Below are 22,056 nucleotides of genomic sequence, written 5' to 3' on the forward strand. Positions count from 1 at the left end.
TTCCCCTTTAAGAAATCTAGATGACAACCACTATGGCCCTGATTACAACTCCCACAGGGATCATTACTAGAGATGATCGAACATCAGAAAATCCTAGGTTTGATCAAACTCGAACATACCCAAACCTTCCGCATTAGATTGCTGATGCCTTCCCAGTGTTGGGAAGGAGGAGACAGGCCGGGGACCGCCTGGAATTCCGGGATTCAGCCTATTACCTGGGACACGCTCCTCCTTCCGGGACCGGGAAGGCATCAGCAATCTAATGCGGAAGGTTCGGATATGTTTGAGTTCGATCGAACTTAGAATTTTCCGATGTTCGATCATCTCTAATCATTACCCAGACTTTTAGTTAGGTTGCCATAAATCTGGCCATAGATAAGATTTGCAGAGTAAGCCAAACAACAGAATCAGCCCACCTAAGCTAAAATTTCTTTGGGCCCGCCCTCATCTTTATAGAGCATGTACACGTTAACAAAGGACAAATCATCAATAAGATCTCATTAGTCCTTGTGGCAAGTAACTGACTCCAAAGTCCCCTTCCAATAGGGTTGTCCACTGCTGCAACCTTGGGGGCCCTGTATTAGGTGCCTAGTATTGTGTCAGAGCTTGGGCCTACCGGATGATCGGGCCAGCCCAACCATGTTGACAACCCCATGTCCAACACAGATGGAACTCAAGGACTGATATTTAGGTGTTTTTTAGGGGCAGATGCCGTTTCCCAAAACCTAGAGACCGACGTCAGTCATAACAGTACTATTTTTGTAAAATTTTGTGCAACAGTAGTATAAAAATCAGTAGCATCGTCCATAACATGGGTAAAACTGGGTATAAGTATTGGTTATGCAGGGTCAGCACACCGTTGGTGGGTACTAGGGTGCCGCCATTACAATTTAATATTGAAATCCCTTCCAGAGGGCGGGAAATATTAAGTTCACAAAGGGCAGATTCAATACAGCATTTGGAAGAAGCTTCCTGGGATGGGATTATTATGATTTCCACATGAGGTCCATTAAAAGATGCCGAATAAAACCATTTTCTAGACCTTTCGTAGTAAATAAGGCCACAAATGCTGCACCTGCATTAAAAAAAATTCCTTGTGGGGGGAGGACGATGCGCTTGCCCCCCAGGTTCTGCATCGCAGTGACTCCATGTCTGCTGTTGTATGCATCATCTAAGTAAAGAAAGAAGAAAAAGAAAAAAAATAAAGTGCTTCTGTAGTAAAAGAAAACACACAGTGTGTCGCTTCTGTCCATGTTCTACAATATCCGCCAAAAATTTCTGTGTGTACAAAAAATTTCTAGAAAAAAAGTTTGCCCTATGGCGGGGTCCCATTGAGGATAGGGATGGTTAACCCTGTTTTGAGCAAGATGATGTAAACAAGGACACTCCCAGCGGCGCAGAGGACCACCACCAGAGTCGCTTTAAGGAAAGAAGTTCTTCTCCTGACGAAGGTACTGGGCGCCATGACAGTTAGCAGGGCCGTGCTCACGGCTAAGGTGTACACTATAGAGATGCCGGTGTTTAGCGCCACGATCTTTCCAAACTTGGCGAAAGGGGCGATGATGCAAAAGAAGAGAGGGATGGTGGCTATGACTGTAGTAATGGCGCTGGACACGATGGCTACGCCAACATGGCGGACAGCTTCTGTCACTCTCCACTGACGACATGCCAGCTGATCCTATAGAGGGGAACATGCAAAACAGATGTCACAAAATCTAAAAGTCAACACAATCCAAAAGTATATCTACATAGAAATATATGTGCAGATATAAAAGAGCAGGGACTGTATGGGGGAAGGAGGTCATAAAAGTGTCTGCAATCGACTAAGCTTATAAATATTCTGGCCGAACTTTTACCAGTCCGTCACATGGGGCCAATGAATAAATTATACATCGCCGTGGTAAATTCAATGCCTTGTTTTGAGTTTCCGGACGCTAATGACTTGTTACGCTGTGATGGACATTACAATCTTGACCCATTTACAGCGAATGACAGGAATGTAAATTTCCTGAACGTGTAGAATAATGCAGAGAGAGCGGCCCACGCTGAGGCTTTGATCTGCTGAAAGTCTGAAGCTGCAGGATGGCGGGCAGGCTCGAAAATATCAGAATAAATAGGATTTCTAGAGAGTGGCTGGGGGTCTTTTAGTGTGGATGAAGCCATGGTGTGAGCTGGATTTGAATAGCTGAAGGATAATGAGTCAATGTGGAAAAATTTTAGTAATATGCATGAAATAATTTGTATTATTATTAAGTAATTTATTTAGCAATGTATTATTTAGTCATTTGCATTGCTATTTTCTATTATACGTTGGAGCTGGAAAAACTTAAAAATAAGTTCAGAGGTAATCACACAATATGTCCTGTTTCTGTGCTCAAGATATGACTGCAAACACAACCCATTGTCTATACATTCACAGTTATATGAAGTGCCGCTGGCATTTAGTCTTTCTGCAAACAGTATTCTGGATTTTGGAAATCCCGGATTCCCTGATAATACATGTTAGGAACACATTAACTAGATGGGGCTATTATGGTCATCTTCAGCAGACCAGAGTGGGACTTCAATAACCTGGGGTTTAGATTGACCCCATTATGGTTCCCAACACATTAACCACATGGAATGTCATATTCATGTTCATCTTCAACAGATTGTAGTTGGGATTAAATTACTTGGGGTAACACTTGACCCCATTGCAGTTCCTAACACATTAGGTAGAGGGCCACCATATTATGGAAATCTTCAGATCAGAGTTGAACTTGAAAGAACTAGGGTAAAGCTCGATGCCATTGCAGTTCTAAATCTAACATTACACATCAAACCAATTTTAAAAGATACTTTTCAACACATGTGAATATCCACAATAGCTTCAGTGAGAGACAGTAGTCTGGCACTATCAGGTGTGAGGTCATGGAAACATGGTAGCAGTAGGGAGTGAAAAGTATATGTGTAAATACACACACGGAGGTGCTCACCCACGAAGAAAATGTAGGATAACAACAATATGAAAAAGATTAGTAGATGGGGGCACTCACCGTTAAAAAAGAATCTTTATTAAATCTTCATTAAAACATCCATGCAGAGTGCAGCAGGAACACGGGACACCAGGCTCTGATGACTGTTAACACATGACAGCTGTTTCGCACGTAAGGACGTGCTTCTACAGATGCTCATCCGTAGAAGCACGTCCTTACGTGCGAAACAGCTGTCATGTGTTAACAGTAATCAGAGCCTGGCGTCCCGTGTTCCTGCTGCACTCTGCATGGATGTTTTAATGAAGATTTAATAAAGATTATTTTTTAACGGTGAGCGCCCCCATCTACTAATCTTTTTCACATGTGAATATCCATATCACTTAACTATGGGGGAAATGTTTTATTTTATCCTGAACTCCCTAACCCATGATGTCATCTATACGAGTACCCTCCTATAAATAAATCGTATTATGTGCTGTTAATTATAAGGTACATTTGTTTTTGTTTTTTTGTTTTACAGAAGTCTGGATGTTGGAGAATCCAGATTCCTAGACCATATACACATTGGGTACACATTAATAAGATGGAGCTTCACCATATTATGGACATCTTCAATAGATCAGAGTAGGAACTGTGTGGAACTGTGGGGTAGAGCTTTACCCCATTGTGGTTCCTAATCTAATCAACATTACACATTAGACTGATCAAATATGCACAGTTGATCCATCAGAAAATATCATGTATCTAAAATTATAAACTCCCTAGCTAGATTATTATATTTACAGGTCATGTGGACCTCTACGCAATATAGTATTATTTGCTCTTTACCGTGATGTATATTTGCTTTGTTGGCTGTTTTGTTGGGTTATATATATTTGGCTTTAGAAGTATACCTTGACAGTAAATTGCTCGCAGAACAGCCATGAAAATAACGGAATTATCTAGATTACTAGGCTTAGCGACTTATCTCCCATGGGAACAAAGGATAAGGAATGGTGAAATCTAACACGATCAATCCTTCTTTCCCCAACAATGAGTTGGGGAACGATACACATATAGTCGGTGGATCCCACCAATAGTGTGGGTATAGACACCTATCAGATTAGGCTGTTTCGTAGTAGAGGCCCCCAGCTCATGTGACAGAGGTACCGTATTTCCTGGCTACAGCAAATAAGTATACTGCAAGCTTTATACATTTTTTTTTATTGGCTATATGGTGGCATACCTTGGAAGAATACATTTTGATGATAATTTCATGGTATGACCCAACTGTAGTGTCAACAAACCCTAGTGTGCTTGGGAAGAGTTGAGGGTCATAAAGGGTTCATTATAAACATATCCTGGATCTTATTTACCTCCATGAGATGAAGAGGGAGATTTTCTCCAGCCAGAAGATATCCTTCCACCAAATGAACACAATAGTCCACCGAAGATCCGACAAGTATGGATAGAGAAATGGCCTCTACTGCTCCCATCTCCCATCCCAGCCAGTACATAATGGTCACCACCAGACACACGACACCTACACCATAACAGGAGGCAAGATCTGGTTACTGTTCATTACATACATGTAATACTTACATCACAAAACAACCTCACGTCCCGATTACACCATTACCACCCATATGGCCACCATGACCGATTCTAGGCGGATAGGCACTAAGATTTGCTAGCATCTGGAACGGCAGATCCGTTCAGTACATTCTTTACTGCTATATCACTTCCATTGAGGTCTATGGGAAAGTTCAGAGCTAATTTCAGTAAGAGCTCTATAAACACTGCACATGCAACATTGTGATATAAATGACAAGTTCAGCTCTGCTACATCTGAATATGACCTGTTATAAGACAGTTCCATAATTCCCTCCTTCCCTCTTTCATCTTACACCTGTTTGCAGATAATGGAGCAGGAACAATATTCCTAATGAATATGATGCTCTGCTCCAGTGACTGCTAAACAGACCCGATGCCGCACAATCCCTCATTGTATCAACACATCATCGGGCTGTAATAGACCATAAAGTACTGAGTGCACCAGAAACAGCCCAATTTTGTAAGGGAAGGAAGACAATGGCTGGAAGAGGCGAGGCTTATTACAGATAAAGACTATTATATTGCAGAAGTACCACAATACCTAGAATAGTGAGCAGGACTGGGATCAGGAGCAGGGCATGCGTAGTGAAGATAGCCACAGCTGTCACACAGATAGCAAGGGAGAGGATGAGACCGTACAGGGCGCTCTGTACACCTAGAAGATGGAACAGGGTTACACACAGCAGATCACTGACATCTTTATGTGTATCCTATACTGATCCTGAGTTATATTACTTATTCTGTACTGATCCTGGGTTACATCCTGTATTATACTCCAGAGCTGCATTCACTATTCTGCTAGTAGGGTCACTGTGTACAAACATTACATTTCTGATCCTATACTGAACTTGAGTTCCATCCTGTATTATACTCAAGAGCTGCATTCACTATTCTGCTGGTGGGGTCGAAACTCCAGATTTTGCAAAACTACAACTCCCATCACGCATGGACAGCCAAAGCTAAAGCTTTGGCTGTCCATACATGACGGGAGTTGTAGTTTTGCAATAGCTGGAGAGCCAAGGTTCCCTAACTCTGTTCTATATGCAGGCAGTGTCCTAACACTTACCTATGATCTCCATGAAGATCTGCTTCCAGTGCTCGCATGTCTGGAACCCGTGTTTCAGCGCTGAGTCTGCAGGGAGATGAAGCAGCTGCTGCTGCAGGAACGACTCCCACTTCAAATAATCCTTATACGTCTGGAAGGAGGATTTACCCTTGTAGGTCGTCTGTGTAGAAACATGGATAATGCATTAGACGGATGTCATGAGTCATTCATGAGCCTGGGCGCACGTCTGGAGCTCGGTACCTACGTATAAATATACATTCATGCGTACAGCCGGGACACATGGGGATGCGCTATTCCTCCCTGATACAACAATCCTGCCGATTCTCATAAATTGATAATAAAAAGTGAATAAGGCAAAAGCACAAACAGTTCTGAGCCTGCTCTGGGGACGCAGCTAATCTGCTTATCAATTTACAGGAAGGCCGCCATGTTAGAAATGCAGTCAGCATGTCATAGAGCAGGAGGAGCTGAGCAGATTGATATGTAGTTTTGTGGGAAAAGATTCAGTAAAACTTGTAATTTTATCATTTATATTTCTACTCATTGAAGGCTTAGCGGTCCAGTGGGCGGTCCTCTAAGTGACTGACAGCCTTCTCTAGTAGTAGGACCGCCCACTGGACTTCAAAGCCCAAAATAAGCATGAATAAATGATACGTTCTACTAAATATTTTCCACAAATGTATATATCAATCTGCTTGACTCCTCCTGTAAAGCGAATGTACCATTGTTGTTTTTTTTTTACCATAGCCCCTGAACTCGATAAAAGACCAGCAACGTATGCGGGAACCAGATGGCAATTTAAACAAAGGACTGCGCCACCAGCATCCCCGTGCCGTACCTAATAGTACATTCGCTTTAAAGTTATAAAGTAATAATATTCCAAATATAAGTCAGCAATGATGGGTGGATGGACAGGTAAAACAACTCACAAATCCACAATCTGCCACTACAGAATAAAGGATTTGGATCTTTTTGTGTCAGGAATTCTGGATGACAAACACCATGGTGAGCAGAGCTCTCAAAGAGGAGGGGGCCCAACAGCAAAGAACGAAACAGGCCTCCAGCATGTTACATGGCATGCCACCCTTTCTATTTTCGTAACCCCAATTGATCTGAGGCATTCTGTAGTCTCCCAGTGCCAAGGGGGGTGGTACCAACCGAGGCCTGGCCCAAAGTCTATATAGGCCTCTTAGCAGCCCTGTGGTCTGTCTCTATAGTATGTTCCACTTGTCCTCACGAGTATTACCCAGCATTGTCAGAATGTTACATCTGGTTTTGTAGTCAAAGCAACGCACTGCTATTTTTTGTGGGGCCATATTGGTTGTCACACAGCTTTTTGGGGTAACTTTTTTAACTCTGAACCAATGTTGCATAAAATCCAGCATCAAGATGGATGGAGACATCAGACTGAAGCTGACGGAAATGTGGGAAATTCTGACAAAGCCCTAACAATGTATCTTGTGCTTACGGATTCAAATGCCATGGAGATCCACTGGACCTTCCCGTCTTTCACACCCACGGCCCCATGGGACAGCTGGCCAGGGAGAAGGTTTGGCTCTGGAATGTTCTTACATTCGGGGTGCAACATCTGAAGAAAGGAGGATATACTGTAACCTGGGGAGACAAATTATTGTGGGATACAGACAATGAAACAAGGTGGCGCCACTCAAGATGGTTAGCAGAATATTATATAGTCTACCTATTGAGTCTTGTCTCCTTACTCAGACGAAAGGTTAAGAAAACTGGGGGTAACCTCATCATGAGGTCTTCATTGGTGTCCCCTCCCACCAAATGTATTCATGGCCCAATTGGTTTTGGTTAATGGTAACAATTATGGTCGAGTAGGAAATTTTCTACTACAGATGATGCACCGATAAAGATATGGAGTACAACTAAACAGGTCTACCACTGGGCTCCATATATATATATATATATATATATATATATATATATATATATAATAGGGAACAGCATACAATGCCTATCGACCTTCTGGCCCAAAATGGCAAGGTCCAGCTAGCCTTATACTTTGGATTATGTACATATATCTGTCCCTCAGTGCCCTGTAGACTGTACAGTCCCAAAGAGCCATTATGGGATAGAATTGCAGGGTACTGAAGTTGAGTTTCCCTAAGGTTGGGCAGAGAATGGAGCCTGAATTATAATTGCATATGTTCATTAGGCTGTATTCATGAGCTGGGTCACCATTCCCACCTACACTCACCACAATCAGGGAGTTAGGTAACAGCACCACCAAAACCTGATCACCTTAACTCTTCAAGGTACTTTACACCGAGGGGCAACTCCTCGACATACCACTAGTGGTTTCTGGGATCCAAGACACTGTGGCATAAGGCCCGGCCCAGAAAGACTTCCATCCCACTGGGTTTGTGGTTCACTATTGATCCATCTTATAAAGGGCAACTCCTCATAATAAGCATTCTCTTTTTTATCATCAGTGACCATCATATTGAAAGGTACTCTGCAGACTGAGGCCATGTTGACATGGCGTAAGACACCGGCCGTTCTGTGACCCGGCCAGATCACAGAACGACCGGTGTCAGAGAAGATCACCCTGGCTGGTACTGCAGTACAGTCCGGATGATCTTCATTTCTTCTGAATTCGGATTCACGGCTGCACACAATGTCAGTTTTTTTGCGATGCCACAAGCGATCCTGGCTGGAGTGTATACTACGTGTATGTATATACAGTATGTACCTTGTGTATACACTCCAGCCGGAATTCCCTCAGCTGCAGCAGAATGTAGGTAAAGTATTAATCATGGCTGTGTTGCAAATCGGCAACAACGGCCCTGATTAATACTTTACTAACGTGTGAACATAGCCTGAGACCATACTAGTTATGTACTTCAGTTCAAGTAAAGTCACTGTTGCACCTCAGGACCTTGACTCCCTGTTGTCTGTTTTATTCTGCACCTCACCAACATCATGGCCGTCTCCTCCAACACCTCAGACTGCAGTAATAGAGAAGCCCAAGGGGAACTACAAGGTCCACCATCACCTTCATTGGATTGCTTACACCCGGCTTGTGACAAGGGTCTTATTTACTCATGCCTGATATCATATAATGCAAAAGTATTATACTTACCCGAGGGGAGACACTGTGCTCCTCCCGGCTTCACCAGGTCTGTATTACTAGCTATCACCTTGCATAGGCGGCACAGATTACCGATCTCTTTAAAGAGGTCAAACTTGTCGTCGTAGATCACCCTGCCCTTTCAGAAAAAAAGACAAGAATGAGGAAGTAAAAGACATCGGTTGGGTGATAATAAGAGAGTCATTCTTAGACTCCCTTACTATCATCCAAGAGCGGTATTGGAAGAGCTCGATTAAGGTATTCAGGGCTGTTTGTGCTGCACTAAGGTATTTGTTAAGCGCTCCTGGGGTGGGGTTTAGCACTTAAGGGCCTCTTCACACTGAGCAAAACAGGCTGAAATTCCGAGTGGAACTCGCACCATGGACTCCGCTTGGAGTCCGCAGCGCAAGTTCCACTCTGAATTTCCGCCTGTTTTGCTCAGTTTGAACGGGCGCTAATTGTGCTGGTGGTTTGGCACTGGTGGATAAGCATTTTGTGCTGCACTGTGGTGTTTGGCACTGGTGAAGTAGTTTGTGCTGCACTGTGGTGATTGGCACTGATGGAGAAGTATTTTGTGATGCACTGAGGTGTCTGGCACTGGTGGAGAAGTATTTTGTATTGCACTGCAGTGTTAATCACTGGTGGAGAAGTAGTTTGTGCTGCACTATGGTGATTGGCACTGGTGGAGAAGTATTTTGTATTGCACTGCAGTGTTAATCACTGGTGGAGAAGTAGTTTGTGCTGCACTATGGTGATTGGCACTGGTGGAGAAGTATTTTGTGATGCACTGAGGTGTTTGGCACTGGTGGAGAAGTGTTTTGTCATGTACTGAGGTGTTTGGCACTGGTGGCGAAGTGTTTTGTGATGCACTGAGGTGTTTAGCACTGGGGGAGAAGTATTGACCACTCTGACCACAAGAAAAGTATAACAAGAATCAAATTAACCATAGAACAACAAGGCCTCAACTCAGGTAGAAACTATAAGAGCAGGTGTTTGCATGACTCCCTCCCAGGTTGCATGTGAGCTGTTATGCAGTGTTTCTTCCCCGTGTTAGGGAACCTTTGGCCAAAGGCTGTCCAGGCATGATGGGAATTGCAGTTTTGAAGCAGCTGGAGGGCCAAAGGTTACCCTTCCCTATTTTAAGGACTATACAGGTGTGTGACTACAGGGATTAGTGATCCCTTTTTGCAATATGCAACAACTCAGCTCTGCTACATCTGCTATAAACACAGCACAACGCAATAGTAACATTAATTTCAGATCCTGCCAGCAGTCTTTTCCATTTCAATAGACCGGGTGTCTTTTATTTTCGAGGGCTGCAGTGCTTTTTCTTCTCGTTGTGTCCTGTTGGGATTTTATTTTACCGTATTACATTTGATCACTTTAAGTAGTTTGTGCTGCACTATGGTGATTGGCACTGGTGGAGAAGTATTTTTTGATGCACTGAGGTGTTTAGCACTGGGGGAGAAGTATTTTTTGATGCACTGAGGTGTTTAGCACTGGGGGAGAAGTATTGTGTGCTGCATTGTTGTGTTTGTCACTGGTGGAGAAGTATTTTGTATTGCACTGCAAAGTTTGTCACTGGTGGAGAAGTATTTTGTGATGCACTGAGGTGTTTGGCACTGGTGGAGAGAAATGTACACTGATGGGAGTAATACGGTCACTGCATGGTAGTATTTGTCTGCTGGTGAAGGCTCAACAGAACATTATGATGTACATTGTAGACTAAGACAAAGTTATTACCAGTTCTCCAAGTACATGATTATCCAGGACTCTTGTCCGATTTACTCCTCGAATTCCGAAGACAACAAACACCATGGCCCCGGTATCCACAAGGGGGCGTACTGCAGGCTTCCCACAGGCCGTGTTCAAGCAAGGATTGAAATTTAATGTTGGGGACAACTTCTTTGGAACTCCTGAAAGAACAACAGTAACACATACAACAAGGCCTCAACTCAGGTAGAAACTATAAGAGGTGGTGTTTGCATGACTGCCTCCCAGGTTGCATGTGAGCTGTTATGCAGCCAAAGGCTGTCCAGGCATGATGGGAATTGCAGTTTTGAAACAGCTGGAGGGCCAAAGGTTACCCTTCCCTATTTTAAGGACTATACAGGTGTGTGACTACAGGGAATAGTGATCCCTTTTTGCAACATGCAACAACTCAGCTCTGCTACATCTGCTATAAACACAGCACAACGTAATAGTAACATTAATTTCAGATCCTGCCAGCAGTCTTTTCCATTTCAATAGACCGGGTGTCTTTTATTTTCGAGGGCTGCAGTGCTTTTTCTTCTCGTTGGCGTCCTGTTGGGATTTTATTTTACAGTATTACATTTGATCACTTTAAGAGTATTTGCTTTGGCCGGGGCCGTGAGTAGCGGCTGCCGATTCCCATTGTCGTTAATGCGAGACGGAGTTTTTGGTTCCTAATTAGCTTCTGTATGAATTTGCTTTAGTCTCGTAATAAAACCACATCTGTGTCTGAGCGGCCCTTATGCTCAGCGCTCAGACTGCTGGAGGAGGAGGAGGCTCACGTGTTGCTTATATAGAGTAAACTGGTGAGTGGCGGTACACAAAGGGAGGGTAACGCAATGTACAATTGTATCGCCATTAACAGCTGCCTGCTTCCATTATCTACCCAGATGTGACCGTACTGGGCTCTCAGCAGGGTAAGGATAACTACTAGCATATGGAAGTCTGTGTCACCTGCTTATTATCTTGGGGCTTCAGACTCTACAGCTGTAATGTGTGAAGTCATTTTCTCCATAGTTTAGCTGTTTTTTCCCCCACAGATCTATCAATATCTATTCAATTAAACCCGGTGAAGTTGCAGTCTGGTCTCTCAGTCTCCTTTCTCACATTACAAGTCTTCACAATTACAATAACACAGTCCCTTGTCTCTCCTCCCCTGCTGTCTCCTGTATATAACTGGGCTGCAGTCTGATCTTCTTTCTCAAAAGATAAACCTGTAGGATTAATGTGACTCTCTATTCTTTCATGCTCCTGACTGGTATCTCTGGGTTGCACTCTGGTCTCCTTTCTTAAAGGGGTATACCGCTCAAACATAACTTTTGATATGTTGCTGCCCATGGTGAGACTAACAATTCCTTCCATACTTGTTATTATCTATTCAGTCTCCTTCCCCCAGTTCTCAGCTGCTGCTTTCTGCTGAAGACACAAAAATCTGTGTGAGCTTTTCTCTTTGTCGCCCCTCCTCCCCCTCTCTTCTGAGACAACTGATGTAAAGAAGTCCCTGGCAGGCTTTATCTGCAACATTGTAGTTTTTTTTGCTGGGAGGGTTAATCTGAGGTCAAAGAAGCTACGACCATAGAATGAAGTCTATGGCACGGGCGGAGATGCCACTTGAAATTCCTTCTGTAAAATATGAACAGAGCAATGTCCCATTGTGTTCAATAGAAGTTCTGCTCAATTGTTCACACTGCAGAATTTCTGAGCAGAATTTTCTGCTGCAGATCCTCTTTCCGTCCAAAGGCCCCATTCACACTGACCAAGAACGTCGGAATTCTGCAGCGGAGCTCTCCGACGCAGAATCCCGCCGTGCTCAGTGTCTTGCTTTGAGTAAATGAGAGGGTGCGCGCTCCTGCTCTCAGCTCAAAGAAGTGACATGTCAACTCTTTGAGCGGAGAGCGTCGGCAGCTTGCTCAGTGTGAACAGGGCCGTCAATTCTTTGGATGGATTATGCTAGAGGAATCCGATAGAAGTCATTGGGGGCTTAAACTCTGCTTGAATTTTGCTCAAATAAAACTTTCCTCTATACCTCGCCTATTCCTCAGTGTGCACGCTGCCTTAGAGTAACATGTTACTGAAATCTCTTGTCCTCTGAAGTATGTAACAGGGCTGCAGTCTGGTCTCCGGATCTCCATTCTCAGAATACAACCCTTTATTTTTATATCAGAATGTCTCCCTCTCCCTATTTCCTTCCATATCTGTAGAAATTCCTGTTGTTCTCCCATTTACACGTCCATTTGGCTTCTACTTGGGTAAAGGATAGATGTGTAAGAGTGTGCAGCAAAGATCAGACCCCAGCAGCATGTAATGTCCCTTCAATGAGAGGGAGTATCCCAGCAGGCCAGTATCTAGAGGTTTACTGCCATATTGTCTGCAAAAATCTGCAGAGCTTAATGAATTCACATGTATGTTTTTCTCTATTAGTTCGCTATATAAAGGGCTGAAAGCTTCACTGTACCTGTCCTATAACTATGAAATGTTTGTGCTGCAATATACTGGGTACATAGCATCAAGACGGTTATTAAATGATAGACCTCTCCTGGTCTCCTCTCCTTCCTCACATTATAAGCCTGCATGATAATATTAAAGGGGCACTCCAGCTATTTTTTGCTTTCAAATTAACTTGTTTCAGAAAGTTATATAGATTTGTTATTTACTTCTATTTAAAAATCTCCAGTCTTCCAGTACTTATCATCAGCTGTATGTCCTGCAGGAAGTGGTGTACTCTATCCAGTCTGACACAGTGCTCTCTGCTGCCACCTCTGTCCATGTCAGGAACTGTGCAGAGCAGCAGCAAGTCCCCCATAGAAAACCTCTCCTGCTCTGGACAGTTCCTGACATGGACTGAGGTGGCAGCAGAGAGCAATGTATCAGACTGGCAAAAATACACCACTTCCCGCAGGACATACAGCAGCTGATAAGTACTGGAAGACTTGAGATTTTCAAATAGAAGTAAATTATAGTATCAAGCAATGTCTGTCAAGCTCAGGCATTGCTTCATACTATAATTTACTTCTATTTGAAAACCTCAAGTCTTCCAGTACTCATCAGCTGCTGTATGTCCATATACATATCTACTTTATTGTTGTAATAGCGTAATTGTTAAATTATTTACTGTTGTAGGATGATGTCTGATTGTTGTTCTTTGGTTAGTTTGTTAATTATCTTTCTTCTACATGTTGATTGACATGTCCGACTATGTGAACTTATTTGGTGGGCTATGCTTTAATATCTTCATTTATATCCTTGTATACTTATACCACCTATTTTATCTTATTGCTATGTTTGTGGCAAACTCTGACAAATTTTGAGAAAATTTTATATAAATCATTGAAATAGAAGTAAATTATAAATCTATATAACTTTCTGAAGCTAGTTGATATTTAGCGGAGTACCCCTTTAAAGGGGTAGTGCGGCGGTAAACATTTATTCACGAAATAACACACATTACAAAGTTATACAACTTTGTAATGTGTGTTATTTAAGTGAATGGCCCCCTTCCCCGTATTCCCCCCACCCTCGGAAGTGTGGTGCATTATACTCCCCGAATTACTGTCGACCCCGGCCGCTATCTTGGGTCAAACACGTCATTCTCAGGAGGCCGCTCCAGCCATCCCTCATGGCGGCCCCCCTCTGGCGCGTCATCAGCTGCTCAGCCGCGATTGGCTGAGCATATGTTGACCTGACATATTACTTAGTACAATATGACCTTGTTGAACTACCCTCTAAGTGCGGAGCTTTCTCACAGCTTACCTTTCTCAGTGGGAACATAGAAAAAGCCTCTGTTTGACACATCTGATCCCGATCCGGGACATCCGGAAGCAGACGCACACACTCTACCATGGATTGGGTTTTTGTGCACCAATGCGAAATATAATTTTCTGTGAAAAGAAGGGAAAAAATCAAGTAAAATGGATAAAAAGAATTAATTATATATATATCACCATGGAAATATTCCGTAACATGCAAATGGAATCGGCTTCCAAGACTAGGCGCACCCTCCAAGCGCCCAAGTCCCCTTTAATTGTGCGGCACATCCAGCTTATTGTGTGACAGGCATCAGGCAGATACGCAGGAAATCCCGGATTTCTTTTTAATGTTAATGAAGTCACAGATGTTAAATTATTCTGAGCCGCACTATCACAACTTTAATGGCTGCAGACTCCGGCTTTCTACTTTGTAATTTCAAACGCTGTAAAATGTCTATAAATGTTTTATCAATTCAATGCTGAATATTCTGCTCGCAAGACGACAACGTGACAACAAAACATCTAACACAACAGAACAGGCTCTACCATTCACAGACACTGCAAACAGCCTGCAATGTACTCTCATAGAGAAAACCCAGATTATTATTATGGAGGAAGGGAAAGCCCAGCTCCTAATCCCTCTCATATGGAGGGAGGCTCTGGAGTATAATACACTCACTATTCTGCTGGTGGGGTCACTGTGTACATACATTACTTATCTTATATTGATCCTGAGTTACATCCTGTATTATACTCTGGAGCTGCACTCACTATTCTGCTGGTGCAGTCACTATGTATATTCACTGGGGTCACTGTGTACATACATTATAAATCCTGAGTTACATCCTGTATTATACTCCAGAGCTGCACCCACTATTCTGCTGGTGCAGTCACTATGAATACTCAATGGGGTCACTGTGTACATACATTACTTATCCTATATTGATCCTGAGTTACATCCTGTATTACACTCCAGAGCTGCACCCACTATTCTGCTTGTGTAGTCACTATTTCCATACATTCCATTACTGATCCTGAGTTACATCCTGTATTATACCACTGAGGTGTTGCACACTGTGGGGTTACTATTACCTTGCATAGGACTGTTCCTTATCTGCAGCAAAGAAACTGAAGTCAAATTTCCATCCTCTCCGTGTGTCGCACCCTGAAGAGGTGATCATCCATTTCTTGGGACAGATATCTGTCGGCAGCCCTATGGTGGACATACAAGCTGTCAGCTTCCACGTGTAGTTACCGTAAGGAATCTTATACACCTAAACAATGGATTAACGAAAACAAACATTTACAATGTGACACCCTCAGATCTGAGCTCCTGAGCGCCCTGTGTATAATCTGCCCCACTGACACCCTGTAACACTGTGGGGGTAGGGAGAGAGCACCAGGAATGTCCCCCTCCCTATTACCCTGGTGATACTTCTGTATGATAGACTGGAAGGTTGTCACAGCTCCACCCCCATAGTAACAGCAATACATCATAATGTCACTTAGTTCTGGTGCCACCTGAAGGTTCCATCGGACTGGTGAAACAATGGCATATAATAGTCAAACGATACAATATATTGATGATCTATCTATCTATCTATCTATCTATCTATCTATCTATCTATCTATCTATCTATTATCTATCTATCTACCTATCTATTATCTATCTATCTATTATCTATCTATCTACCTATCTATTATCTATCTATCTACCTATCTATCTATCTATCTATCTATCTATCTATCTATCTATCTACCTACCTATCTATTATCTATCTATCTACCTATCTATTATCTATCTATCTATCTATCTATCTATCTATCTATCTCCTATCTATCTATCTATCTATCTATCTATCTATCTATTTATCTATCTATCTATCTATCTCCTATCTATCTATCTATCTATCTATCTATCTATTATCTATCTATCTACCTATCTATTATCTATCTATCTCACATTGGAGGAAGGGGGGGGTTGTATTTATTTTCTATACGGAACACACATTCGTTCAGTCATTTACAACTAATCACCCACCGTAACTCGTCATCCATAAGAGGCAAGTCATCACTTATAACAGCTTCTCATTACTCCTTATAACTCCTTACATATTAACTTGTAATCCAGAATAACTCATAACTCAGCATCTATAATAACCATCACTGATAACTCATCACCCATCTAAATCCAGTGGACTATGAAAAAGAAGTCATTAATCTGCCCACAGATACAATGGCTGCACTGATGACAGGGAGTGTTGGTGGCTGCACTGATGACAGGGCGTGTTGGTGGCTGCACTGATGACAGGGAGTGTTGGTGGCTGCACTGATGACAGGGGGCCTTGGTGGCTGCACTGATGACAGGGAGTGTTGGTGGCTGCACTGATGACAGGGAGTGTTGGTGGCTGCACTGATGACAGGGTGTGTTGGTGGCTGCACTGATGACAGGGGGCGTTGGCTGCACTGATGACAGGGGGCGTTGGCTGCACTGATGACAGGGGGCGTTGGTGGCTGCACTGATGACAGGGGGCGTTGGTGGCTGCACTGATGACAGGGGGCGTTGGTGGCTGCACTGATGACAGGGGGCGTTGGTGGCTGCACTGATGACAGGGGGCGTTGGTGGCTGCACCGATGACAGGGGGCGTTGGTGGCTGCACTGATGACAGGGTGTGTTGGTGGCTGCACTGATGACAGGGAGTGTTGGTGGCTGGACTGATGACAGGGGGCCTTGGTGGCTGCACTGATGACAGGGAGTGTTGGTGGCTGCACTGATGACAGGGAGTGTTGGTGGCTGCACTGATGACAGGGGGCGTTGGTGGCTGCACTGATGACAGAGGTTGTTGGTGGCTGCACTGATGACAGGGTGTGTTGGTGGCTGCACTGATGACAGGGGGCGTTGGTGGCTGCACTGATGACAGGGGGCGTTGGTGGCTACACTGATGACAGGGGGCGTTGGTGGCTGCACTGATGACAGGGTGTGTTGGTGGCTGCACTGATGACAGGGAGTGTTGGTGGCTGCACTGATGACAGGGTGTGTTGGTGGCTGCACTGATGACAGGGGGTGTTAGTGGCTGCACCGATGAGAGGTTGTGTTGGTGACTGCACTGATGACAGGGGGTTTTGGCTGCACTGATAGCAGGCTGTGTTGGTGGCTGCACTGATGACAGGGGGTGTTGGTGGCTGCACTGATGACAGGGTGTGATGGTGGCTGCACTGATGAGAGGGGGTGTTGGTGACTGCACTGATGACAGGGGGGTTTGTGGCTGCACTGATAGCAGGCTGTGTTGGTGGCTGCACTGATGACAGGGGGTCTTGGTGGCTGCACTGATGACAGGGGGTGTTGGTGGCTGAACCAATGACAGGTTGTGTTTGTGACTTGCACTAATGACACTAGCTCCTCTGTTGGTATCATGCATCTCTGCGGTTACTGTCCGGAGTATAATCACCATGTGTTACTCCATTCCCTCTGACTACTTGTAAGTCGGGGGACAGGGGCAGTGCAGCAACATGTAAGAGGGGACAGGGGCAGTGCAGCAACATGTGACTGCAGGGTCAGACTACATAGGATTTGTTTGTAGTCTGTAACCATGGCAACACATCAATCTGCCTAGTACACAGAATCATGTGTATCTTTTAACAAGGAAAGTTTGTATAGTTACTTTTCGGAGCACTGGAGCATTGAAATCTATTGTCTGGCTAAATATACTGGGGTTTTCCAGGGATATGATGGCCTTTATGCTACAGACGACACAACTGGTGCAAGCCGCCTCCCGGCACAATCTCCCATCTGTCTTATCTAGTCTGATGCAAATCAGCACTCAGGCAGGATGGCGCCGAACGCCTGGCAAGATATGAGCTGCTTCGAGGAGCTCTGCAGGCCGAGATTTCTGCCAAGAAAACGGTTATCCTCTGTGTCACATTTGCCGTCCTTAAGCGTTGAAGCTAATCCTCAGGTGCTCATCCAGAGCCGCGCACACTCCAGCCCCTGCTCCAGATGCTATAATAATAGGCCTGCACAATGGCGGAATTATTTTAAACAAGGGAGACATGTCTGCGTTATAATTTAACACTTCATCATTCCCGGCCCAATAAGTGGAGGGAAGCGGCCGCCGGGCTGCAGCGCTAAAGAGATGTCAGTCTGCGGTAATGAGAAAACACAGAACATCCGCGTGACCCCCGAGCTCAATCTGCTCATCACTAGCTCCGCTCTACATGCATACTGCCAGGAGGGGGGCTGTTTACTTATCGGGCCTCTTATCTTTTCTTATTGATGGTAAAAATCAAAGATAATAGAGAAAAGAGGATGCAAAAAGTTTGTGAACCCTTGTGAACACCGGGACCTTAGATGCCCATAGGTGTGGGGGCTGGGGACCTTAGGTCTAATTTACAGGTGTCATATACCTCTCTATCTAAGATGTAAAGTCAGATTTCACCTTACCTCTATGCTCTCACATGCTCTGGGCATTCCAAAAAGTGACTTAATGTTATAAATGGGTGACAGAGAAAGAGAGCACTGTCAGCGCTCGTTTGCTCCTCGTTCCCTGCTCGCTGCCGCCACTATTCCGTGGGTGAGTATAGGGGTGGCTGCCTGGGTGATCGGTAGATCAACCGGGCAGCCCACAGCAGATAGCAGCAGTCTGCTGCCACTGCTCCTATTCCACAGAGCAACAGCGGCAGATCGCTGCTATCATAGTCAGTTATCTGCCAACATGTTGAAAGACAAACGACAGCAACGATCAGCCGACATCGTTCATGTTGGCTGATCGTTGCCTTCTATTACACAGGACGATTATCGGCCGATAGGCATTCCGTGTAATAGGGCCTTAAAGGGGTTATCCAGTGCTATAAAAACATGGCCACTTGCTTTCAGAGACAACACGACTCTTTTCTCCAGTTCAGGTGCGGTTTGCAATTAAGCTCCATTCACTTCAATGGAACTGAGCAGCAAAACCCCACCCAAGCTGGCCATGTTTTTGTAGTGCTGGATAACTCCTTTTAAGCCTGGTACTTATGCCCGGTAATGCATATTCAGCATGTGTTCACAGCGAGTTTGACGCATAATGTATGTATGGTATGCATCCGGTGTGTGAGTGGTGCATATGTGACATGTGTCCAGTGTGTGAGTGGTAAGTATGTGGCATGTGTCCAGTGTGTGAGTGGCATGTACTGTATGTGGCATGTGTACTGAGTGTGAGTGGTGCATATGTGGCATTTGTACTGAGTGTGAGTGGTGCATATGTGGCATTTGTACTGAGTGTGAGTGATGCATATGTGGCATGTGTCTGGTGTGTAAGTGGTACATATGTGGCATGTGTACTGAGTGTGAGTGGTGCATATGTGGCATGTGTACTAAGTGTGAGTGGTGCATATGTGGCATTTGTACTGAGTGTGAGTGGTACATATGTGGCATGTGTCCAGTATATAAGTGATGCATAAGTAGCATGTGTCCTGTGTGTGAGTGGTGCATATGTGGCATGTGTCTGGTGTGTAAGTGGTACATATGTGGCATGTGTACTGAGTGTGAGTGGTGCATATGTGGCATGTGTACTAAGTGTGAGTGGTGCATATGTGGCATTTGTACTGAGTGTGAGTGGTACATTTGTGGCATGTGTCCAGTATATAAGTGATGCATAAGTAGCATGTGTCCTGTGTGTGAGTGGTGCATATGTGGCATGTGTCCTGTGTGTGAGTGATGCATATGTGGCATTGGTACTGAGTGTAAGTGGTGCATATGTGGCGTGTGTCCGGTGTGTGAGTGATGCATATGTGGCGTGTGTCCGGTGTGTGAGTGATGCATATGTGGCGTGTGTCTGGTGTGTGAGTGGTGCATATGTGACATGTGTCCAGTATATAAGTGCTGCATATGTAGCATGTGTCCTGTGTGTGAGTGGTGCATATGTGGCATGTGTACTGAGTGTGTTTGATGCATATGTGGCTTGTGCCCAGTGTGTGAGTGATGCATATGTGGCATTGGTACTGAGTGTAAGTGGTGCATATGTGGCATGTGTCCAGTGTGTCAGTGGTGCATATGTGACATGTGTCCAGTGTGTCAGTGGTGCATATGTGGCATGTGAACTGAGTGTAAGTGGTGCATATGTGGAATGTGTCCGGTGTGTCAGTAGTACATATGTGGCATGTGTACCGAGTGTGAGTGGTGACGTGTGAGAGGGGCCACACAAACTTATTGCACAGGGGTCTCCTGCAGTCAGTGTCTGCCCCATAATCACAGCCTTCATTCCTAAATCTATCTAATTGTACAAGACTTTATGAGTCTCATTATAACCAGCATCAGGTTTATAGGAGAAGCTATCTGCTGCTGCCTCCACACATCATCCCCTCTTATTATAACACATCTCTGCTGCCGCTGCCTAGACGCTTGCTGCACCGGAGCGCCATCAAGGTTAATATCCAATTCGGAGGATAAGAAAGTGATTTACAAATTGCTGCTCTTTATCTATTCGCCTCGGGGACAAGACAAAAAAAAATCTTGGTTCCAACTAAAATTTTCTACATTTTATCAAGTGAACTAATAAACATAGCAAAACCATCGCAATATGCCAAAGAATGGACTAATAGGGCCCTGGTCATCCATAGCCATCAGGATGGTGCAAAAGTCTCACCCCAATCTTCATTGGACAATCAGCTGAGGCACAGGGATTCAATTGGTCAATTTCCTCTAATCAGCACCACACCTGTCCAGTGGTTGGGTCTGGTATTGCAGCTCAATTCCAATAGGATGAATAGAATTGATCTGCAATCCAATCTGTGAACAGGTGTGGTGCTGTTTTTGGAAGAAAGCAGCCATGCTCACCCTCAATCCTTGACTACCAAAATCTGCACCATTTTAGTTGACTAATGGAGGGTTTTCATATCTATTGTCTTAGTCACGTGTAGGAACATGGGTCTCGCACATAAAGAACTATGATTTGTTTTCTTACCTGAAATGAGGTGACATCATCATCCCCGGGCAGGGTAGATTGCCAGGGGGGTGTAACAGAGGCATTAAATGACAGCCGGTAAATGGTGGCCCGTCCTTCCCATTTGCATCTGGTGACGTACACTGTTCTCTGCAAATCTGAGAGGTTATACATAGTCAGGGTCATATGAAAAAGATTGACTTTGAGGGCGGCAGAAAAATTACATAATGCTCCACATCGGGCAACGGTATGCCCAAAGGACACCGAGCTAATGAAAGTCTACGGAGTGGGTGTATGGAGAGCCCAATGGTAATGGGAACCAAAGCCCCATAGGACTTCATAGGAACAACAGAACCAGTCATATGGAATGGATGAGCTTCCACATGGAATACGATGAACCATCTACTTCCAACCTTTAAGCTCCTGGGCCCAATGCAAAATCTGCAACAGCGCCATTTAGAGGGGAACTATCAGCAGGTTAGACGAATCTCACCTGCTGATATGTCCCTATTGCACAGAAGACGCAGAGGAGGAAGCTATGTCTCTTACCTTCCTCCTCCTCGGCCCAGTAAGACCGTTAGAAGCACTGGGGCACAGTTAGGAGCACTGTTCACCCACACAGTGCCGATCCAGTCTGCCCCCTTGGCCTGCTACATTTATTATCATTAGAAAGGGGCAGGCCGGGGTAGGATCAGCCCTATGTGGGTGGGCAGTGCTCCTAATGGGTGATCCAGTGCTCCTAACAGTTCCAACGGACCGTGAAGCACATGACGAACTACACCAGAACGGTAACGAGGATGAAGGTAAGAGACATACCTTCCTCCTCGGCGTCTCCTGTGCAGTAGGGACATATAAGCAGGTTAGATTTGTCTAACCTGTTGATAGTTCCCCTTTAAAAGTGGATGTT

At 44.5% G+C, this 22,056-nt stretch overlaps 1 protein-coding gene across 2 annotated transcripts in view; it reads right to left on the reverse strand.

Annotated features, from left to right (window-relative positions):
- Positions 1–415: 415 nt before the first annotated feature.
- Positions 416–22,056, reverse strand: part of DISP3 (dispatched RND transporter family member 3) — a 77,845-nt gene continuing 56,204 nt past the window's right edge. For both annotated transcript variants that reach the window (XM_069947346.1, XM_069947348.1), the window contains exons 12-21: positions 21,171–21,307; positions 15,322–15,503; positions 14,234–14,361; positions 10,475–10,647; positions 8,744–8,870; positions 7,103–7,248; positions 5,635–5,794; positions 5,110–5,223; positions 4,331–4,497; positions 416–1,678 (exon numbers count right to left, since the gene is read on the reverse strand). In XM_069947346.1, the coding sequence (XP_069803447.1) occupies positions 1,316–1,678; positions 4,331–4,497; positions 5,110–5,223; positions 5,635–5,794; positions 7,103–7,248; positions 8,744–8,870; positions 10,475–10,647; positions 14,234–14,361; positions 15,322–15,503; positions 21,171–21,307 (1,697 nt within the window). In that variant the 3' untranslated portion in view covers positions 416–1,315. The remainder of the gene's footprint in view (positions 1,679–4,330; positions 4,498–5,109; positions 5,224–5,634; positions 5,795–7,102; positions 7,249–8,743; positions 8,871–10,474; positions 10,648–14,233; positions 14,362–15,321; positions 15,504–21,170; positions 21,308–22,056) is intronic.

The sequence above is a fragment of the Dendropsophus ebraccatus genome, chromosome 12 (genome assembly GCF_027789765.1).
Source record: "Dendropsophus ebraccatus isolate aDenEbr1 chromosome 12, aDenEbr1.pat, whole genome shotgun sequence".
NCBI classification, from domain to species: Eukaryota; Metazoa; Chordata; class Amphibia; order Anura; family Hylidae; genus Dendropsophus; species Dendropsophus ebraccatus.